This window comes from Phallusia mammillata, chromosome 3, assembly GCF_965637545.1.
Source record: "Phallusia mammillata chromosome 3, kaPhaMamm4.hap1.1, whole genome shotgun sequence".
In the NCBI taxonomy this organism is placed as follows: Eukaryota; Metazoa; Chordata; class Ascidiacea; order Phlebobranchia; family Ascidiidae; genus Phallusia; species Phallusia mammillata.
Window position 1 is genome coordinate 13,524,714 of NC_137254.1, and position 15,984 is coordinate 13,540,697.

Sequence of the window (15,984 nt, forward strand, 5' to 3'; positions counted from 1 at the left end):
AAATGTTTTTAATACAAGAAAATACATACGGTAAAAAATATTATGTTGTAGCCATTAAAACCGCACCTTGTAAACCAACAACGATGGGTTGTGTAGTATGGCACAATCAAGCGTGACTACTGGCTGTAATGCAACTGAGCGTGACATGGGCTGCGTAACAGAGGACAGATTAATGGGTATGTCATAACGCCGAGTGCACTCGTCAATGGGGCTGTAAAAAATAGTACTTTTAACATGGATGCGCCTATCCTTCAAGTGACCAGTGCTATTCCAGCTAAGAAAAAAAGAAAATTAGCCGAGGAGAGGCGATTGTTTAATGAAAGATGGGAATTGCAGTATTTCTGTACAAGTTTAAATGGTAAGATACATTGTTTAATTTGCAATAACAGCATCAACACGCCAAAAGAGTACAATTTGAAAAGACATTATGAAGCAAAACGTCGATCTTATGATAAATTTGAAGGTCTTCTGCGTGTTTCAAAACTAAACGAATTCAAGGCAAACTTGACACAACACCTGCTTTAGGCAAATTTACAAACACAATGTTGCTTCGGTTACTGCAAGTTATGAACTCTGTAGAATGATTGCCATGAAAGGGAAATCTTACATTGAAGGAGAATTTGTAAAACAGTGCTGTGTAAAAACAGCTGAGATCGTTTGTCCAGAGAAGGCACATTTGTTCAAGGAGATATCATTAACCAGAAACACTGTTGCTGAGCGAATAGATGAATTGGCAGATGATTTGAAACAACAACTTAAGTCAGTTTCACCCAAATTTGAACATTTTTCTATTGCTATTGATGAGAGCGTCGACCTCAGTGGAATAGCACAGCTTGCAGTCTACATCAGAGCCTGTGACAGTGAATTCAACATTATTGAGGAAATTATTGAGCTGATCCCCATGCATGACACTACAACAAGTCAGGATATCTTTGAGAAAGTTGAGCAAGTTCTAGATGACTATAATCTTGACTTGAGTAAACTTGCATGCTTATCTACTGATGGTGCTGCAAATATGGTTGGCCGACATAATGGTGTTGCTGCCAAGTTAAGAAAAAAGGTAGAAGAGTTGCATCCTGGCTCATCAATGGCACATTTTCACTGTATAATTCTTCAGCAAAATTTGTGTTCGAAAATGTTAAAACTGGATCATGTGCTTAGTTTGGTCACAAAGAAAGTGAACTATATTAAAGGTCGTGCTCTCAATCACCGCCAGTTCAGCCAATTGTTGGAAGATATGGGTAATCATGTTCCATTCTACACAGAAGTCCGCTGGTTATCATGTCAAAAAGTTCTAAAAAGATTTTATTTGTTGAGAAAAGAAATAATCATATTTTTGGAAATGAAAGGTCAAAACACTGATGAATTAAAAGATGAAAACTGGCTCCAAGATCTTGCTTTTGCTGTGGATATTATGGAACAATTGACTGATCTTCTAAAATTGCAAGGTAAAAACAAACTTATTACTCAGTTGTATGATGACATTAAGTGCTTTATTGCCAAGTTAAGCCTATGGAAGTCACAGCTGTCAAAGGAAAATTTGGTTCATTTTCCTACATGTGAAGAGCTGAAAAAGGCTACCACTACTTGTGTACTTGAATTTGCCAAGTATAGCAGTCATCTTCACTTGTTGTCAAATGAATTTCAGAAAAGATTTTATGATTTTTCATCTTTTGAACTTCAATTTTTATTATTTTCTGCGCCATTCACCTTCGATGTTACTAAAGCTGAAGAAAGTCTGCAGATGGAATTATTAGAAATGCAGTCAGATTCTACACTCCGATCAAAGTATCTTGAAGTAGGAATACCTGGCTTTTTTCATATCTTCCTGAAAATTTTAAGAACTTTAGAAAGTTTGCCACTAAAATTATGTCCATGTTTGGTTCCACTTATGTGTGTGAACAGCTGTTTTCCTTTATGAAAACAGCTAAAACCACCCAAAGAACAAGGCTGACAGATCGGCATTTGTCATCACTAATCAAAGTTGGAGTTGCACAGACACTTCAGCCCGATATACCAAAAATTGTCTGCAAAAAAAGATGTCAAACCTCGGGACAAAGCACTAATACTAACTGATAAGTAGCAAATACCTGCTGCAGTTTTAAAATATAGTCTGTTTAGAATGATGTTCATAATACTGTTGGTCAGAACAAGTAGTGTAATTACTTCGTTGTCTGGTATTGATAAGTGTGATTAAAACAATTGTTTGCATCAAACACGAAATTGTGTGTCAAGGTATATAGCAAATTATCGATGAACAAATAGTTTGACATTACTGTATATGTGCCATTAGCTTGTGTGCTGCCCGGATGATTACATAACATGACGCATGCGGCCCTTGGAGGACTGTGAGTTTGACATGCCTGGTATAGCGTACATTGCTTTTCGCCACGAATTGAAACCCTCGATCCACTTTTTTCCCTGGCCGTCTAAAATATTTTTAACCCCTGGCCTTACGCGGTTATTTGCAAGAGCCCACGAACACACGCTGCATGTCATTGCATCTTTTTCAGGATCATATTGGACCCATGTAAATTCTTTAGACAATTTTTCTTGAAACTTTCGGCCACCGGTTGATTCCTTTACGTAACCGCGGGCGGCGTCAGTGGTCATGGGCTGTGTGAGCAGAGTCATAGAAACAATAGAAGAACTTTCGGCTGTTTCTGCACCAGGCTGACTTGTATCTGCCCTTTTCTCATCTTCCTCTGATTTTGCGCCGCACCCCCGTACTCTACGCCAGTGATTGCACTTATAGGTAACGAAGAGTGATTGGGGTATCTAGTGTTGCTGTGCCAAAGCCTCAAAACACGCTTTTTATATTCGTCCTGAATGTCATTAGTATCCTTTTTCCATGTAATGTTATTATACGTTCCCTTTCAAACGCAAAAAGCTTGTTCAAACTGTCACATGGGGAGAGTATGATTTTTCCAAAATAAGTTTATTTTGAAAAGGTTATTAGCGGATGTGTCATCAAACCCAATAAGAACATGGTTTTTAAACTACAAAGCAATTGCTTTTGCCAAATGATTTATCGCGTTTTCATTTGGCCCGCCAATTTTAATTTAAGGGTTGTTGCAAACTACATGTGAGCAAATTTGATTGTTTGAACCATTTTTATAATTGTTTTAGCACACACAAGATGCATAGGTAGGCAGAGAGAAGACACACATAAAGAAAGGAAGGAACAGCTGAGTCCTGTGGATTAGTAAAAACCCACGGCTAGTATTCATTCCTCTTGTCTGTATGCCTTGAACGTTGTTAGCTTTGTCGGAGCCGTTACCTTCACCGACGAAGGAGCTACCTTCGTTGGAGCTGTATTTTTTTTAGCTTTACTCTTTTACTATCTACGTTGGCGCAAAGTCTGCTTCTGTTGACTTTCCACGTTCAATTGATTGCACAGGATTATGCTTGCGGACAGCAACTTCTCGACCTGATATTTGAGGATACTCGTGTATTGATAAAGCCCCAAATCGGAAAGATGGAAGTTCCCATTGCAGCAATCATCGAGGTCTTGCCAACTACTGTTCGAGAATTACGTTGGAACCGGCAACGCATTCCATATGGTCTCCCGCCTGCTGGAGGATAGCTGAAACAGCAATCTACACAGAAAAAAATCTTGTACAAATTCATAAAAAATCATCAATGCAGTGTCAACAAAACACCTTGGCCTGTGGATAGGATTTCTTGCACGCGTCAATCAGTTTCTCTCCTTTATCGATGTGGTGGGTAAAACGACACTGCCCAGATGCAATGTCGTTTGTTCCCAGGGCAAGAATAACTAGGTCCACAACAATGAAGCGGCTTCCTCCAGTTAGCTCCAAACACCCTTGCTTCATTTTTCCACCTGGAAGAGAGACTGCAGATAGAGTGAAGAGTTACTCTGATTACTCACCACGCGAGGACTGTGCCGTTGCTGTCCGTCACTAGCAACACAAAAGGAAGTGGCGACTTCGCAGCACAGGGATACCGTCTGCTTCTCGCTGACACCAAATGGATAATCCACAGGACGTGTCCTCTTTCCTCGTCATTGAGCCATATTGCTTCTTCATTTCTTTTCACTAGTCTTCACTTTAACGTTATGAAACACTGTTTTACACAAAGAAATTTCATGAGTCATAATTTTCCCAATTTATTTTTCATTTATGGGTAAATTTCGTTCTTATGGAAATCAATGCTTACATAATGGGGTTGTTCAGCCGAAACCAAAAAATTCGCTAGGTGGCAGCACCTTCCGGCCATAAAGTGCACTTGTTATAGTTTGGCTGGTGTTTTTTAGTCCGAAATGTTTCTAACGTTTTATTAGACTAACAAATATTGTAATGTACGACGAATTTGGATTAATAGCGGGATTACTGTGCGTACTTCTGGCTAAAATAATGTTTATTTCTCTCTGCCCAAAGCATTGCAGCTGAACAGTAGTTTCATTAGATGTGAGTGGACTAAAACTTTTGATGGAAGCTTTGCAATAGTGTTGTAGGAATGCCATCATACTGTTGTGTTCAGACTTGGACAACTAGATAATTCTAGTTGTCTAATTGGGCAAATTAGAGCAAAATGGCGGTAATTCTAATTCTAATCTAGTTTGGAAATATCGAGTAAGCTCTAGTTCTAATTCTAATCTAATTTACATTTTTCAAAAAATCGCTAGTTTGTCCAACGACATTTACAAGCATGCGTTTCTTGTCCAAATCGCACAGAGACATGTTGCTAACAAAACCCATCCCTTATTGAAACATGTTTCTGTCACACTCGGCATTGTGACGAACAATACCTACCCCATGAGCTGTTGCAACACAATGTAGTCTGGTACCAAATAGAAACACAGTTTGTCTGCCAGTTGTATTACGCATTGATGTTCAATTGCCTAAATCAGTTAGTATTTTCAGTCATGGAGATTTGCAGTTTAGGGAAAATTTAGTTTTAGCTGTGTTGTTAGTTCTTCTTTTAGAGCACTGCAGGCCAAACTAGCGTAGGTATTATAGTCTTAAAATCCAAAACTATGTTTTTATTTTTTGCTTAGAGTAGTACTTATTTACAAAAAGGTTTGCACTAAGGTTGAAAATGAACATAGCTCCAGAAGAATCAAGTATCAAAACAAGTGTAGGTGAGAAACAGCTTCCAGCATCGCTTCGCCCATTTTTTGAATTATTAGATCCAGATTCAGAACATCCAATAGCGCAATGTTTGCTATGTGTGAAGAAAAAAACAAAAAACTCCAAGTATAAGGGTTTCAAAAATTCCTTGTCCAACTGGGAAGCGCATTTGTCCTGTATGCACCCGAAGGAAAACCGAAAGTACCGGGATGCGAAAGCTGAGGAAGCTGCTAAAATAGCAAAGGGTCAACACGATGGCAATTGTTTTTGTCCGTCAAAGTCAAAAAGTCAAGCCTCGCAAAAATCTCTAGTAAAAATAACAGACCATTTTCGCAAAGATGCTGCGAAAAAATATTCCAAACATCACCCGAAACAAAGGCAAATAACCCAGCTGTTGCTGAAAAGCATTGCTTGTGATTCATTGCCAATCTCAATTGTTGACAAACCAAGCTTTCGGGGACTTTTAGGCGAACTTAATGAGAGCTATGCGATACCTCATCGGCAAACGATTAAAGAAACCCACCTCCCCTTTACAGAAAAGCTAGTCATAAACGGAATCAAAGCTGAAATGAAAAGTTTGACCAGCGTGTATGTCACTGTTGACATTTGGACTAACTGTCAAATGCGTTCTTTTATAGGATTTACTGTACATTTTGTGGACGACGAATTTAATCTTAAGTCTCGACTTCTATGTTGTGAACATTTCGCCGAGAGACACACAGCGGTCAATATAGCTAACAGATATGAAGATGTTGTCATGCGATATCAAATCGATGGCAAAGTTCGACGTGTCATAAGCGACAACGCTAGCTCAATGAAAAAAGCCTTTGACTTTTCGCTAATAGATATAAAGACGACTGAAATGAAAGTTGGAAACGACGAAGACATACAATTCAGCGACAAGGAAGATTTTCATGACCCAAATGTAGACCTTGATACACTTTTAGCACTGCTGCCAAAGAGGGTGTCTTGCTTTGCGCATACTATGCAACTGTGTATCGTCCACGCACTAGAAAACATAAATACCAAGCTACCCAATGAAGCAGAAGATCATGTCTCTAAGCGAGTTGTGATCCACTCTACGATTACAAAAGTGGCGAAGGTGGCCCGGACACTACGAGCCAGTACAACGGCAAGCGAGTTTTTACACAAAAAGAATGTCTACTTATTGATGAAAAACCAGACGAGATGGAATTCGTCTCTTAAAATGTTTCGCTCGTTTGTAAAGGCAGGCAAGGATGTGTTAAATGCGGCCATCGACGAGTTGGCTAAGTCTCAGAAAGAAAAGAGTGCATTGAAATTAAGCTCTACAGAGCTTGTTGTGATCACGGAACTCGTCGATGTGCTAAGCCCATTTGAAGCTGCAATGTCTCAAGTTGAAGGGGAAAAGAATGTAACAATAAGCAATGTGTGCGCTGTTGTCATCGGCCTGAAGAAATCACTGGAAGGAATGGCACTGAAACTGCACATTTGCCAAGTCTTGTCTCGTATTCTAGTTGAACAAGTTAACATAAGGCTAAATCCTTATCTTGAACAAGAAGATTTTCGATTCGCTACATTTTTAGATCCAAGATTTAAAACCGACTGGTTGCAAACCGAAGAAGAAAGAGATTTACTTAAACAACTTTCTGCGCAATTGACGAAGGAACTTCTGAAAAGAAAAGCGGCTATTGATGCCGAGAACCGTGACAGTCCTTTGGATAGTGCTGGATCCGACCACGACCAGACCAGTAGCTCGTCTGAAGAGAAAGAGAACGCTCACCGAGGCTTGTTTTCGTTCATGCGGTCAAGTATGTCCAAGAAAAAGAGAAAAATTGCGGGTCCGACGCAAGAAAAGATTCTGGAAGATGAAGTAGAAAAGTACTTTGCAGGGGATTGTGAGAGTTTGGACTGTGATGTATTAGGGTACTGGAAAAACGAACAACGTTTTCCTCATCTTAAGATTGCTGCTCGGGAACTACTTGGAATGACAGCCACATCAGCTCCGTCTGAACGTGTTTTCAGCCACGCCGGCGAATTATACCGTGCTAAACGTGCCAATCTTGGTGTTAAAATTTTCGCCATTCTTATGCTTATGAGAATAAATTCCGATTTGATATAAACTGAAGTTGCTTGGTTTAAATCTAATTCTAGTTGGAATTCTAGTTTAGTTTCCAGTTTTTAAAATAGTGGTAATTCTAATTCTAATCTAATTTGAAAATAACCGAGATGCTCTAATTTTAATTCTAATCTAATTTAAAAAACCGAAAAAAGATCTAGTTGTCCAAGTCTGGCAATTTCCAACTGCAAGAGTTATTTTGGATGTAACAGAAATTCCTATTGAAAGACCTATTTATCTAAACTCACAATCAAGTACATTTTCTACATACAAGAATAAAAACACAATCAAAAACTATGGTGGGTATAACACCAAGAGGAACAGTTTCATTTGTGAGTGATAGCTTTGGGGGAGCAGCAAGCGAAAGACAGAATATCGAAGATTGTGAATTGTACTTAGAAGCTGCCATCCGGTTTGAACCAAAAGATAGCATAATGGCAGATCGTGGAATGATGGCACTGATCTCTATAAACACTGGATTGCGCTACTCCGTTGAACGGTTGGGTGATTTTTGAAGCAAATTGAAGCGTAATGGCGGCTGAAAAGGAAGCCCAAAAAATGCATTGCTGGCAATGGGGAGAGAGTGGAAAAATAACGATAATTTATTTTAGGCATTTGTGTAGCGATTTTTGCAGATATGATTTGTAGATTAAAAGGACGCAAGTATTCCAGTGTGTAATAACCAATAAATATGCGTAGATTGATTGTGATGTGTATTAGTGTAGGTGTACTGGATATACATTGATCAGTTAATGTTGAAATAAATCATTATTAAGTGGTAATAAATGTGCATTCATTAATATTTAAGACAAAATTCCAACAACGATGACTATTTTCTTCACACAAGACGATGTGATACTTTATTTAGCATCACCTTGTGCTGATCCAAACTGCTGTTTTTGTCAGCAAAATCTTGGAGCTAAAATATGGCTATTCAAAAGTTTTTTTGTAGTAGGTTCAACATTATTTTGCTTCTATGTTACAAACCTTAAATCTAGTAAGCTCACAATTAGCTCATTTAATCTACCCTTTTCAGTTTGCAACCAACATGTGCTGAATATTTTTTTTCTAATGTTGTGAATTCTCAAACAACAAACTCTTCTAATATCTCAAAGGGATACATGTGCATATAAATGCATTTAAGACATCATAGCAGTTAAGGTGGACAAGTTTAACTACCCAAATGAATTGCCTATTTATGTACTATTTCAGTTAGAATCATGAAATATTGTTTTTATTCTTTTTAATAAGCAATTTTCTGCAAAAACACACCTGTACACTAGTTATCACTTAAATTCTTGCTAAACAGGACTGAAGGCAACAAATACACCAGCCAAGTTCATACAGATATCCTGTATTTTTTGTCAGATGATCACCATTATAACAGATGGTGCATTCACAAAATAAAAAAACAACCTCAAAGATGTTTAAGTTTAAAATGTGCAGCATATCATGTTACAGGCAAGGATGGCAGTACGGTACGGTACGCTGCAAATTTTATCAAAAAGTACGGTACGTAGGTACGGTACGTGGTACGGTGCTTCACCACAGCGTACCACCGTACCAAAAAGCGTACCGTACCACGTACTGATACGCAACTTCAATGTTTACAGAACTTTCCAATTTTATACATTTTTTTGCTAAACAATTTGGTTTATGTTTAGGGTATTTGATTAAGGTTGCTTAAGCTTGAGTATAGATAGAAAATTTAGTGTTCTGCATGGGTGATTTTTTTGCGTTTTTAATTAACATATTTGTTGTATTCGCCACTCACGCGGCCATGCCGTAATTCGAATAAAGCAAAAGGTCACACATAGTGAAATGCGGTAGAACGCAATCATGCGTATCAATAATAAATCATGCGTAAAATAATATATATGACGCTAACGTTACGGTCACAGCAATAAATAATGCGGTAACAAAAGTAAATATACAATAACACAACACCTCCCTTTTGACTCTTTTTATCACGAAAAAGAGTAAACACATAATAATTACAACTAGAGTATATTTGCGGTTGCGAAGATTATAACCGCCAGTGGAGCTAGGATCAAGCCCCATATTATCACATAGATTCTCATCATGTCCGGAATATCTGGGTTGAAGCTGGTCACAGTGTCGCCTCCATTTTAAACCTTCTGGAATGGTCTTGACCTTATAGCTTCTTTCACCAAATACTTTTGTAACCACCGCAGGCATCCATTTAGAATCAAGGGGTTGTCTTGGACCTGCCAATAGCGCGTAACACAAACTACCAATTTTATACTTGTCTGGTTCACATCCCGGTCTCCTCGACTGTCTTCCCTGAGCTATGTGAGCCGGGGAAGGAAGCAATGTATCGATTTTCGTTCGAATTTGTCGTCCATTCAACAATTCGCTGGGTGAAAATCCACTGGATAATGGAGTTCTTCTATATTGCATCAAGAACTCTTGAAGTGCTGCTCTTGGCAGTAACTTGGACTTTTTCAAAGCTTGTTTAAAAGATTGAACCAATCTTTCAGCTGCCCCATTAGTTGCAGGGTGATATGGTGCACCAGTAAGGTGAGTAATTCCCCTCTCACGGCACCAATCTTGAAATTCTTCTGACTTGAATGATGTAGCATTGTCAGACACAATGGTATGCGGATATCCAAAATGTGAAAAGTCGTGTTCCAACAAAACTGTTGTACTTTTGGATGACACAGAATTCGTTGGATGTATGCATGGATATTTAGAGTATGCATCCACAAGAACTAACCAATTACTTCCCATAAAATTAACAGCATGGTCTATATGAACTCTGCTCCAAGGTTTCTCTGGAAGCATCCAAGGATGATTAACAGGCTTTGCAGGTTTATTCTGCTGTAACATGCAGCTAGAACAATTTTTGCATGTCCTGGCAATATCAACATCAATTCTTGGCCAATAAACCACTGTACGGGTCAACTGTTTCATTCTTTGGATTCCAAAGTGACCCAAATGAAGTAATTGTAGCACTGGTTCTCTAAGCTTGTAAGGAATAACCACACGAGCTCCATAAAGTAAACATCCATTGGTTGTAGATAAATAACTGGAAAGTTTTCGAAAATCTTTCACTTGGTATCCTTCTTTTTTAGGTTGTTCTGTTGGCTCAACAGTCAATGGCCATCCCTCTCGGGTATACCTCATTACCGTAGAGACAACAGAGTCTTTTGAAGATTCTTTAATTAAAATTCTAGGATCTGTTGGAACTATCTGCATGCTAACCATATTAATGGTGTTTACCACATGGGTATTTTCCTCATCTTCTTCATTATCGAAGGTAGCATCAGGTCCTACAGGCATCCTACTTAAAGCATCAGCATTTCCATGATCTGCAGTTTTGCGATATTCAATAGAATAATTATATTGGCCTAGCAATAATGCCCATCTGGCCAATCGATTGGCTGCTAAAGCTGGTGTTGCTTTAGTCGGTCCAAATAATGCAAGCAATGGCTTATGATCAGTCACCAAAATAAATTTTCTTCCATAAAGAAATTGGTGAAACTTTTGAAGTGCAAAAATAATGGAAAGCGCTTCTTTTTGAATTTGACTGTACTTTCTTTGTGTCTTCGTCAGTGTTTTCGATGCAGTTGCAATAGGTCGTTCCTTCCCATCATGAAATCTATGAAATAGAACTGTCCCAATACCTACACTAGACGCATCACAAGAAATCCCTATTGGCACAGTAGGGTCAAAATGAGCAAGTACAGTATCTGCACATAGCATTTCTTTCAGTGTCCGAAAAGCAACATCCTGGCTCTTACCCCATTTCCATTTAATTCCCTTCTGCGTAAGAAGATAAAGAGGCTCGGACACCGTAGACAAATTAGGTAAGAATTTGCTGTAAAATTGTACACAACCAAGAAAAGATCGCAAAGTAGCAACATCTGTGGGTGCAGGCATTTGTAGCACTGCACTCACCTTTTTTCCTTTCCTTATTCCCTCTGGTGACAGTTGATGTCCCAAATATTCAACACTTGATTTGGCAAATTCACACTTTTCACGTCGACACCTTAATCCTTTGTCTTGCAGTCTCTGTAAAAGTGCACGAAGATTCTTCAAGTGATCTTCTGCATTGGCTCCGCTCACTAATATATCATCCAAGTAAACTGCAACACCTGTAAGATCTGCCGTTAATTGTCCCATAATTTCTTGGAAGTAACCTGGTGCAGAACTTATCCCAAAAGGTAGTCTCTTTTAAAGTAAAACTCCTTGATGGGTGCTTAATGCAAGTTTTCTTTGACTTTCAGGACTTAAGGGTATTTGATTATATGCGTCTGCTAGGTCAATTTTAGTAAAACCATGTCCGCCTCGTAGTTTGCGCATTAGATCTTCAGGTAAAGGTAAGGGTTGGCGATGTGTTTCCAGTTGTGCATTCACTGTCACAGAATAGTCACCACATACACGTATAGGTGGATTAACCTGTCCTGGTAAACACTTTTTCCATATAGGTACTACAGGAGTGCCATAATCATTAAATTGAACTTTTTCCCAAACTCCTTTTGCAATACCAGCTGCATAAGCTTGTGACAGACTGTCCTGTAGGGCAAATGGGACTGGTCTGGGCTTGCAAAAAATTGGTTTGGCACTTTTCTTAAATTGTACATCAAGTTCAAAATTCTTTAAACATCCCAATTCATTTTTAAAAAGATCATGAAACTCATCACATAGTTGTGTACATGCCTTCTGTAGGGATATATTCGGTCCACCATTAACATGAAAATACTGTGGCATTTATCATTTGCTTCGTCAATTAGGGAATCAACTGAAAATCCCAATTTAGCAATTCCATCTCTGCCAAGTAGATTCAGATTTGGCACATCAGTTACAATAAAATTAATGTGACTCTTCATTAGCATATTTGAAGCAAGGCTTACTTGTTTTGGACAAATTTTTCCAAGTGTGGGCAACTTGTGTCCAGTAGCAGACTCAAAACAGACTTTAGTTGATTGAAGTGAAGGTCTTCCCAGCTTAATCCATCTGTCTTTGGTGATGAAATTTTCACCAGCACCAGTATCTACTTCAAAATCATAAACATTACCATTAATGTTAATTTTCTGATTAAGTTTAGAAGTAGCATTTACAGCTTTAACAGTTTGGAAAGAATTAACAATGGAATGAACTGGAATTTGTTTCCTCTTCTTCCAACAAGCTGTAGTGATATGACCTTTCATCTTGCAGTAATGACATATAGACTCTTTATGAAAACATGTCTTTCCAGTATGTCCCTTCTTTCCACAACGACCACATTTGAGGTTTTTGGGAACGGTGACTGGAACTTTCTGCTGCTGCTGCTTATTTACTCTAATGGAAAATGCTTGATTTCCACTTGAAGTACCGGCAGTTTCTTTTGCAACTTTTGCTGCATCTTCTGTTTCGAGTGCTATTTTTTATGGCTTTAGGGAATGTTAACCCATCTTCTACTTTGAAAAGAGATTTAAGAACAGCTTCATTGCTAACTGAGCAAATGAAACGTGTGCACATAGCTTCATCTTGGGGATTGGTAATTGATGCAAAATCACAAGTAACTGCATCTTGGCGTATTCTTGCAGCTAGTTCACTTACAGTTTCACCAAGTTTGCGCCCCATATCACTCCAAAATTTATATCTTTCTCTTATCACAAACCTCTTTGGATTGTATTGTTCAGCCATAAAAGATGTTATTTGCTCAAATTTTAGATCATTGATTTTAATAGATGGATCTTGTTGCGCTGCTAGATTTTGCAGCAACTTGTACACTTCTGAAGATTGATTTGTTAGAAAAACTTGTGGTATTTTATTTTCTGGCACAGAGTGTGCTCCTATGAAGGTCAGAAATCTATTATTATAATCAGTCCATAGTTCTGCAGTAGGATCAAAGGCAGTAAAATTTGGTACCGTACTCGTAGTAACAGATCCTGTAGTTGTACTGCTGGACATTTTGTGCAAAGTTTCCATAAAACTATTCATCTGTTCATCGTGGCGTTGAGATTGCTGTTCCATAAGAACTTTCTGTTGTTCAAGTTGTTGCCTTAGAATTTCGACCAGTTCCTTCGTTGTCATCGTGTGATACTTTAGTTGAAGAAAAGTAGCATAAACAAATTGCTTAAAACGTGATCACTTAGATCGATCCGTAATCCTCGTCGCCAATCTGTTGTATTCGCCACTCACGCGGCCATGCCGTAATTCGAATAAAGCAAAAGGTCACACATAGTGAAATGCGGTAGAACGCAATCATGCCTATCAATAATAAATCATGCGTAAAATAATATATATGATGCTAACGTTACGGTCACAGCAATAAATAATGCGGTAACAAAAGTAAATATACAATAACACAACAATATTCATCCGCGTGTAAGAATGTGCTTTGAACGCCACGTTTTTGTCAGTTCTGTTTGTTGGTAGAGTTTGCAATCAGAACGATTTGTTCAAGATTAATTTCTTTGTGTTTATCGTTTAGTTAAATAATATATTGAAAAAACGAATATTTTATTTGCCAGATTGTCATTGTTAGACCGTTACCCACTGATCAGTATAGCCTTGGCTACCAAACCCAACAGTCGGCAAATTCTAAATTCATTCGTGTTTAGCCAGTGTAAAGGTGTGTGTGAACCTAAACCAGTTTTGTAGTCAGTATTTTGAGGCCGTTTTTGTGTGCAAAGTAGCCGATTAACGGAGATTATATTAGATTGCACGACTTGAAACCCTGAACTGTTGATTCTGTTCTGCTGCAGCGGCTATGACGTCATAATCGTTGTGTTAGTTTATTTATTCTCTGTTCTCCTTATATTATTTTTACTGCTGCACTCTGCGTTTAGACTAAAGTAGAGATTGTTTTGATATACTTGTGAGGTGCCTGAGGTCAATAACAATAAAGTCTTAAAAAACTGCAAGGTAGTTTGCCAATTCAGTTTATAATTGTACGCGAAAACTGGGCATCTATAAGTGCATTTTTTAATTCCCAATGTTTTAATATTATTTTGATATTTAGTCCGACGTTTCTTCAACTAGCTGAAACAAAACATGTCGGCCTCAAAACGTAAATTTATCGGTAACGAATATTTTACCGTTGTTAATTGCATTAATGGTTATGGGAAATGTGACGTTCAAGGCTGTGACTACAAGTACACACCATTGACAGCAAGCGGAGTACATTCAAAGCCTCTGGCTGACCATTTTAGACGAAAGCATTTCGAAATGTATGAAAAATGTGAAGAGAAAGCTAAGCGAAAAAGAGGGCAAGATCCGAGTGCAAGTGGTTCAATATCAGGACACTTTAATAGACCTCAAGGCAGAAAAGAAACTTCCCGTAAAAATACGACAATAAATTTCCAAACTTCTCCAGAAAAAATTCAAAACCTTGCCATTGAAGCGGTGACAAAAAAAGGTTTGCCCTTTTCAGTGTTTGAAAAATCAGCTATCCAAAACCTGCTCAGCCCCATATTGAGAAAGACCGAAGTTTGCCTGAATCGTAGATCACTTCGTGAAATGACAATAAAAAAGGCACAGGAGCGAATTATCGAAATGCAGAATGAACTCAAAGGTCGACTGATATGCTTAAAAGTTGATCTGTGCACTCGAAAAGGTCGCCATTTTCTTGGAGTTAATGTACAAACTATCGTGAACGGCAATTTAAAAGTATTTACGTTGACCGTGAAAGAAATGTTTGTGGAATCTACAGCGGAAGACTTAAAAGCAATGATAATTAAAACTCTGCGTACGATATCAGCAGACGAATCACAGATTTATACCATCACTACTGACAACGGATCAAATGTTTTAAAAAGTTCATGTCTTTTGAGGGACGATGCAGAAGCATGCGAAAAACCCCGGCTCTTAGATATTTACATCGGTGACACGTCCGACGAAAGTGATTGCTCCGACGACGAGTTTGTGCAAAACTCTGAAGCCACTCAGGACGTCGCAAGTCAAATTAACGTCGATGCAACGGTCGAAGTCATTTTGGATAATGCTGCAGGAAATATCGCAAATCAATCTAACTTGGATCAAAGTTTCAGCGTAGGTGTCATTAAGTGTGCAGCACATACTTTGCAGCTGGCAGTAAACGATGTTTTGAAAGAAAAATGTTTTCTGAGCGTTATCGAAAGAGTAAGAAAGGTTGTAAAGAAAACTCGTAACCAAAATCTGCGACTGGTCTTCCGCAGGCACAAACAGCCATTGCCCACTTTGGACTGTGAAACTCGCTGGGGTTCAACATACTTAATGCTAAGTAGTGTGCTACGATGTAAAGAGTTTTTAGGAAATTTGGCGTTAACTAACGAGACCCTTCTTTTGAGTGATGAAGACTGGCTTTGTGTCGAAGGAATGATTTCCGCCCTAAAGCACATTTATTCCCTTACCAAAGTTCTTCAGTACAAATGCCTCACTGCTGGTTACTTTTTTGGTCAATGGATCAAAACTAAATTACTGTTAAACTCAATGGATTCTTCCATTAGCTCTTATCTATTGCGAACAATGACCAGACGTGAACCGTCAATAATTGAAAATCCTCCTTTTCTTGGAGCAGTGTTTTTAGATCTTCGATTCCAAGGCTTGCTAAGTGAAGAACAAAAGAACATTGCCCATCGCCACGTCTTAACTGTTTGGAAAAAGCTTAAACGTATCGCTGCGGATGAAGAAAACCAAGTGCCACAACGCACCGCCCATGAAAGTCCCGACCACAATCTTGATTTTATTGCAGTAAGCGACGAAGAGGTTGCAGAAGGTTTGTTGGAGAATTTACTGCAAAGTAAAGAATCGCAAAGTAAAGATGGAAACCAGTCAATTTTGGAAACCATTAAATCATTCGGA

General features: G+C 38.5%; 4 protein-coding genes across 4 annotated transcripts; 3 read left to right on the forward strand and 1 right to left on the reverse strand.

Annotated features, from left to right (window-relative positions):
• Positions 1 to 580: 580 nt before the first annotated feature.
• On the forward strand, positions 581 to 1,563 carry LOC145219584 (general transcription factor II-I repeat domain-containing protein 2-like). The gene is made up of 2 exons (XM_080086932.1): positions 581 to 1,448; positions 1,505 to 1,563. The coding sequence occupies exons 1-2, from the start codon at positions 581 to 583 to the stop codon at positions 1,561 to 1,563; spliced, it is 927 nt and encodes a 308-aa protein (XP_079943058.1).
• A 1,451-nt stretch (positions 1,564 to 3,014) lies between these two features.
• On the forward strand, positions 3,015 to 6,297 carry LOC145219585 (uncharacterized; the record flags this gene model as incomplete). The annotated part of the gene is made up of 1 exon (XM_080086934.1): positions 3,015 to 6,297. A coding segment is annotated over exon 1 (1,236 nt), but the record flags the coding sequence as incomplete, so codon positions are not given.
• On the forward strand, positions 6,271 to 7,469 carry LOC145218977 (zinc finger BED domain-containing protein 4-like). The gene has a single exon (XM_080086394.1). The coding sequence runs from the start codon at positions 6,301 to 6,303 to the stop codon at positions 7,192 to 7,194; it is 894 nt and encodes a 297-aa protein (XP_079942520.1). The 5' UTR covers positions 6,271 to 6,300; the 3' UTR covers positions 7,195 to 7,469.
• Positions 7,470 to 11,388: 3,919 nt separating this feature from the next.
• On the reverse strand, positions 11,389 to 13,233 carry LOC145219586 (uncharacterized). Its single transcript, XM_080086935.1, has 3 exons — positions 12,605 to 13,233; positions 12,069 to 12,495; positions 11,389 to 11,811 (listed from the first exon to the last, which is right to left on the reverse strand). Exons 1-3 carry the CDS (start codon positions 13,231 to 13,233, stop codon positions 11,389 to 11,391), a joined length of 1,479 nt encoding a protein of 492 aa, XP_079943061.1.
• Positions 13,234 to 15,984: the final 2,751 nt, after the last annotated feature.

Excerpts from the sequence above, each read along its gene's own strand:
- LOC145219586 (XM_080086935.1), bottom strand. The coding sequence starts at position 13,233 with ATGACAACGAAGGAACTGGTCGAAATTCTAAGGCAACAACTTGAACAA. Across the intron at positions 12,496-12,604 it reads CTTTTCAAAGTAGAAGATGG|AGTAAATAAGCAGCAGCAGC; the intron begins GTTAACATTCCC and ends ATTTTCCATTAG. Across the intron at positions 11,812-12,068 it reads GAAAAATTTGTCCAAAACAA|AATTTTGAACTTGATGTACA; the intron begins GTAAGCCTTGCT and ends GGATGTTTAAAG.
- LOC145219584 (XM_080086932.1), top strand. The coding sequence starts at position 581 with ATGATTGCCATGAAAGGGAAATCTTACATTGAAGGAGAATTTGTAAAA. Across the intron at positions 1,449-1,504 it reads TGATCTTCTAAAATTGCAAG|TTAAGCCTATGGAAGTCACA; the intron begins GTAAAAACAAAC and ends TTTATTGCCAAG.
- LOC145218977 (XM_080086394.1), top strand. The coding sequence starts at position 6,301 with ATGTTTCGCTCGTTTGTAAAGGCAGGCAAGGATGTGTTAAATGCGGCC.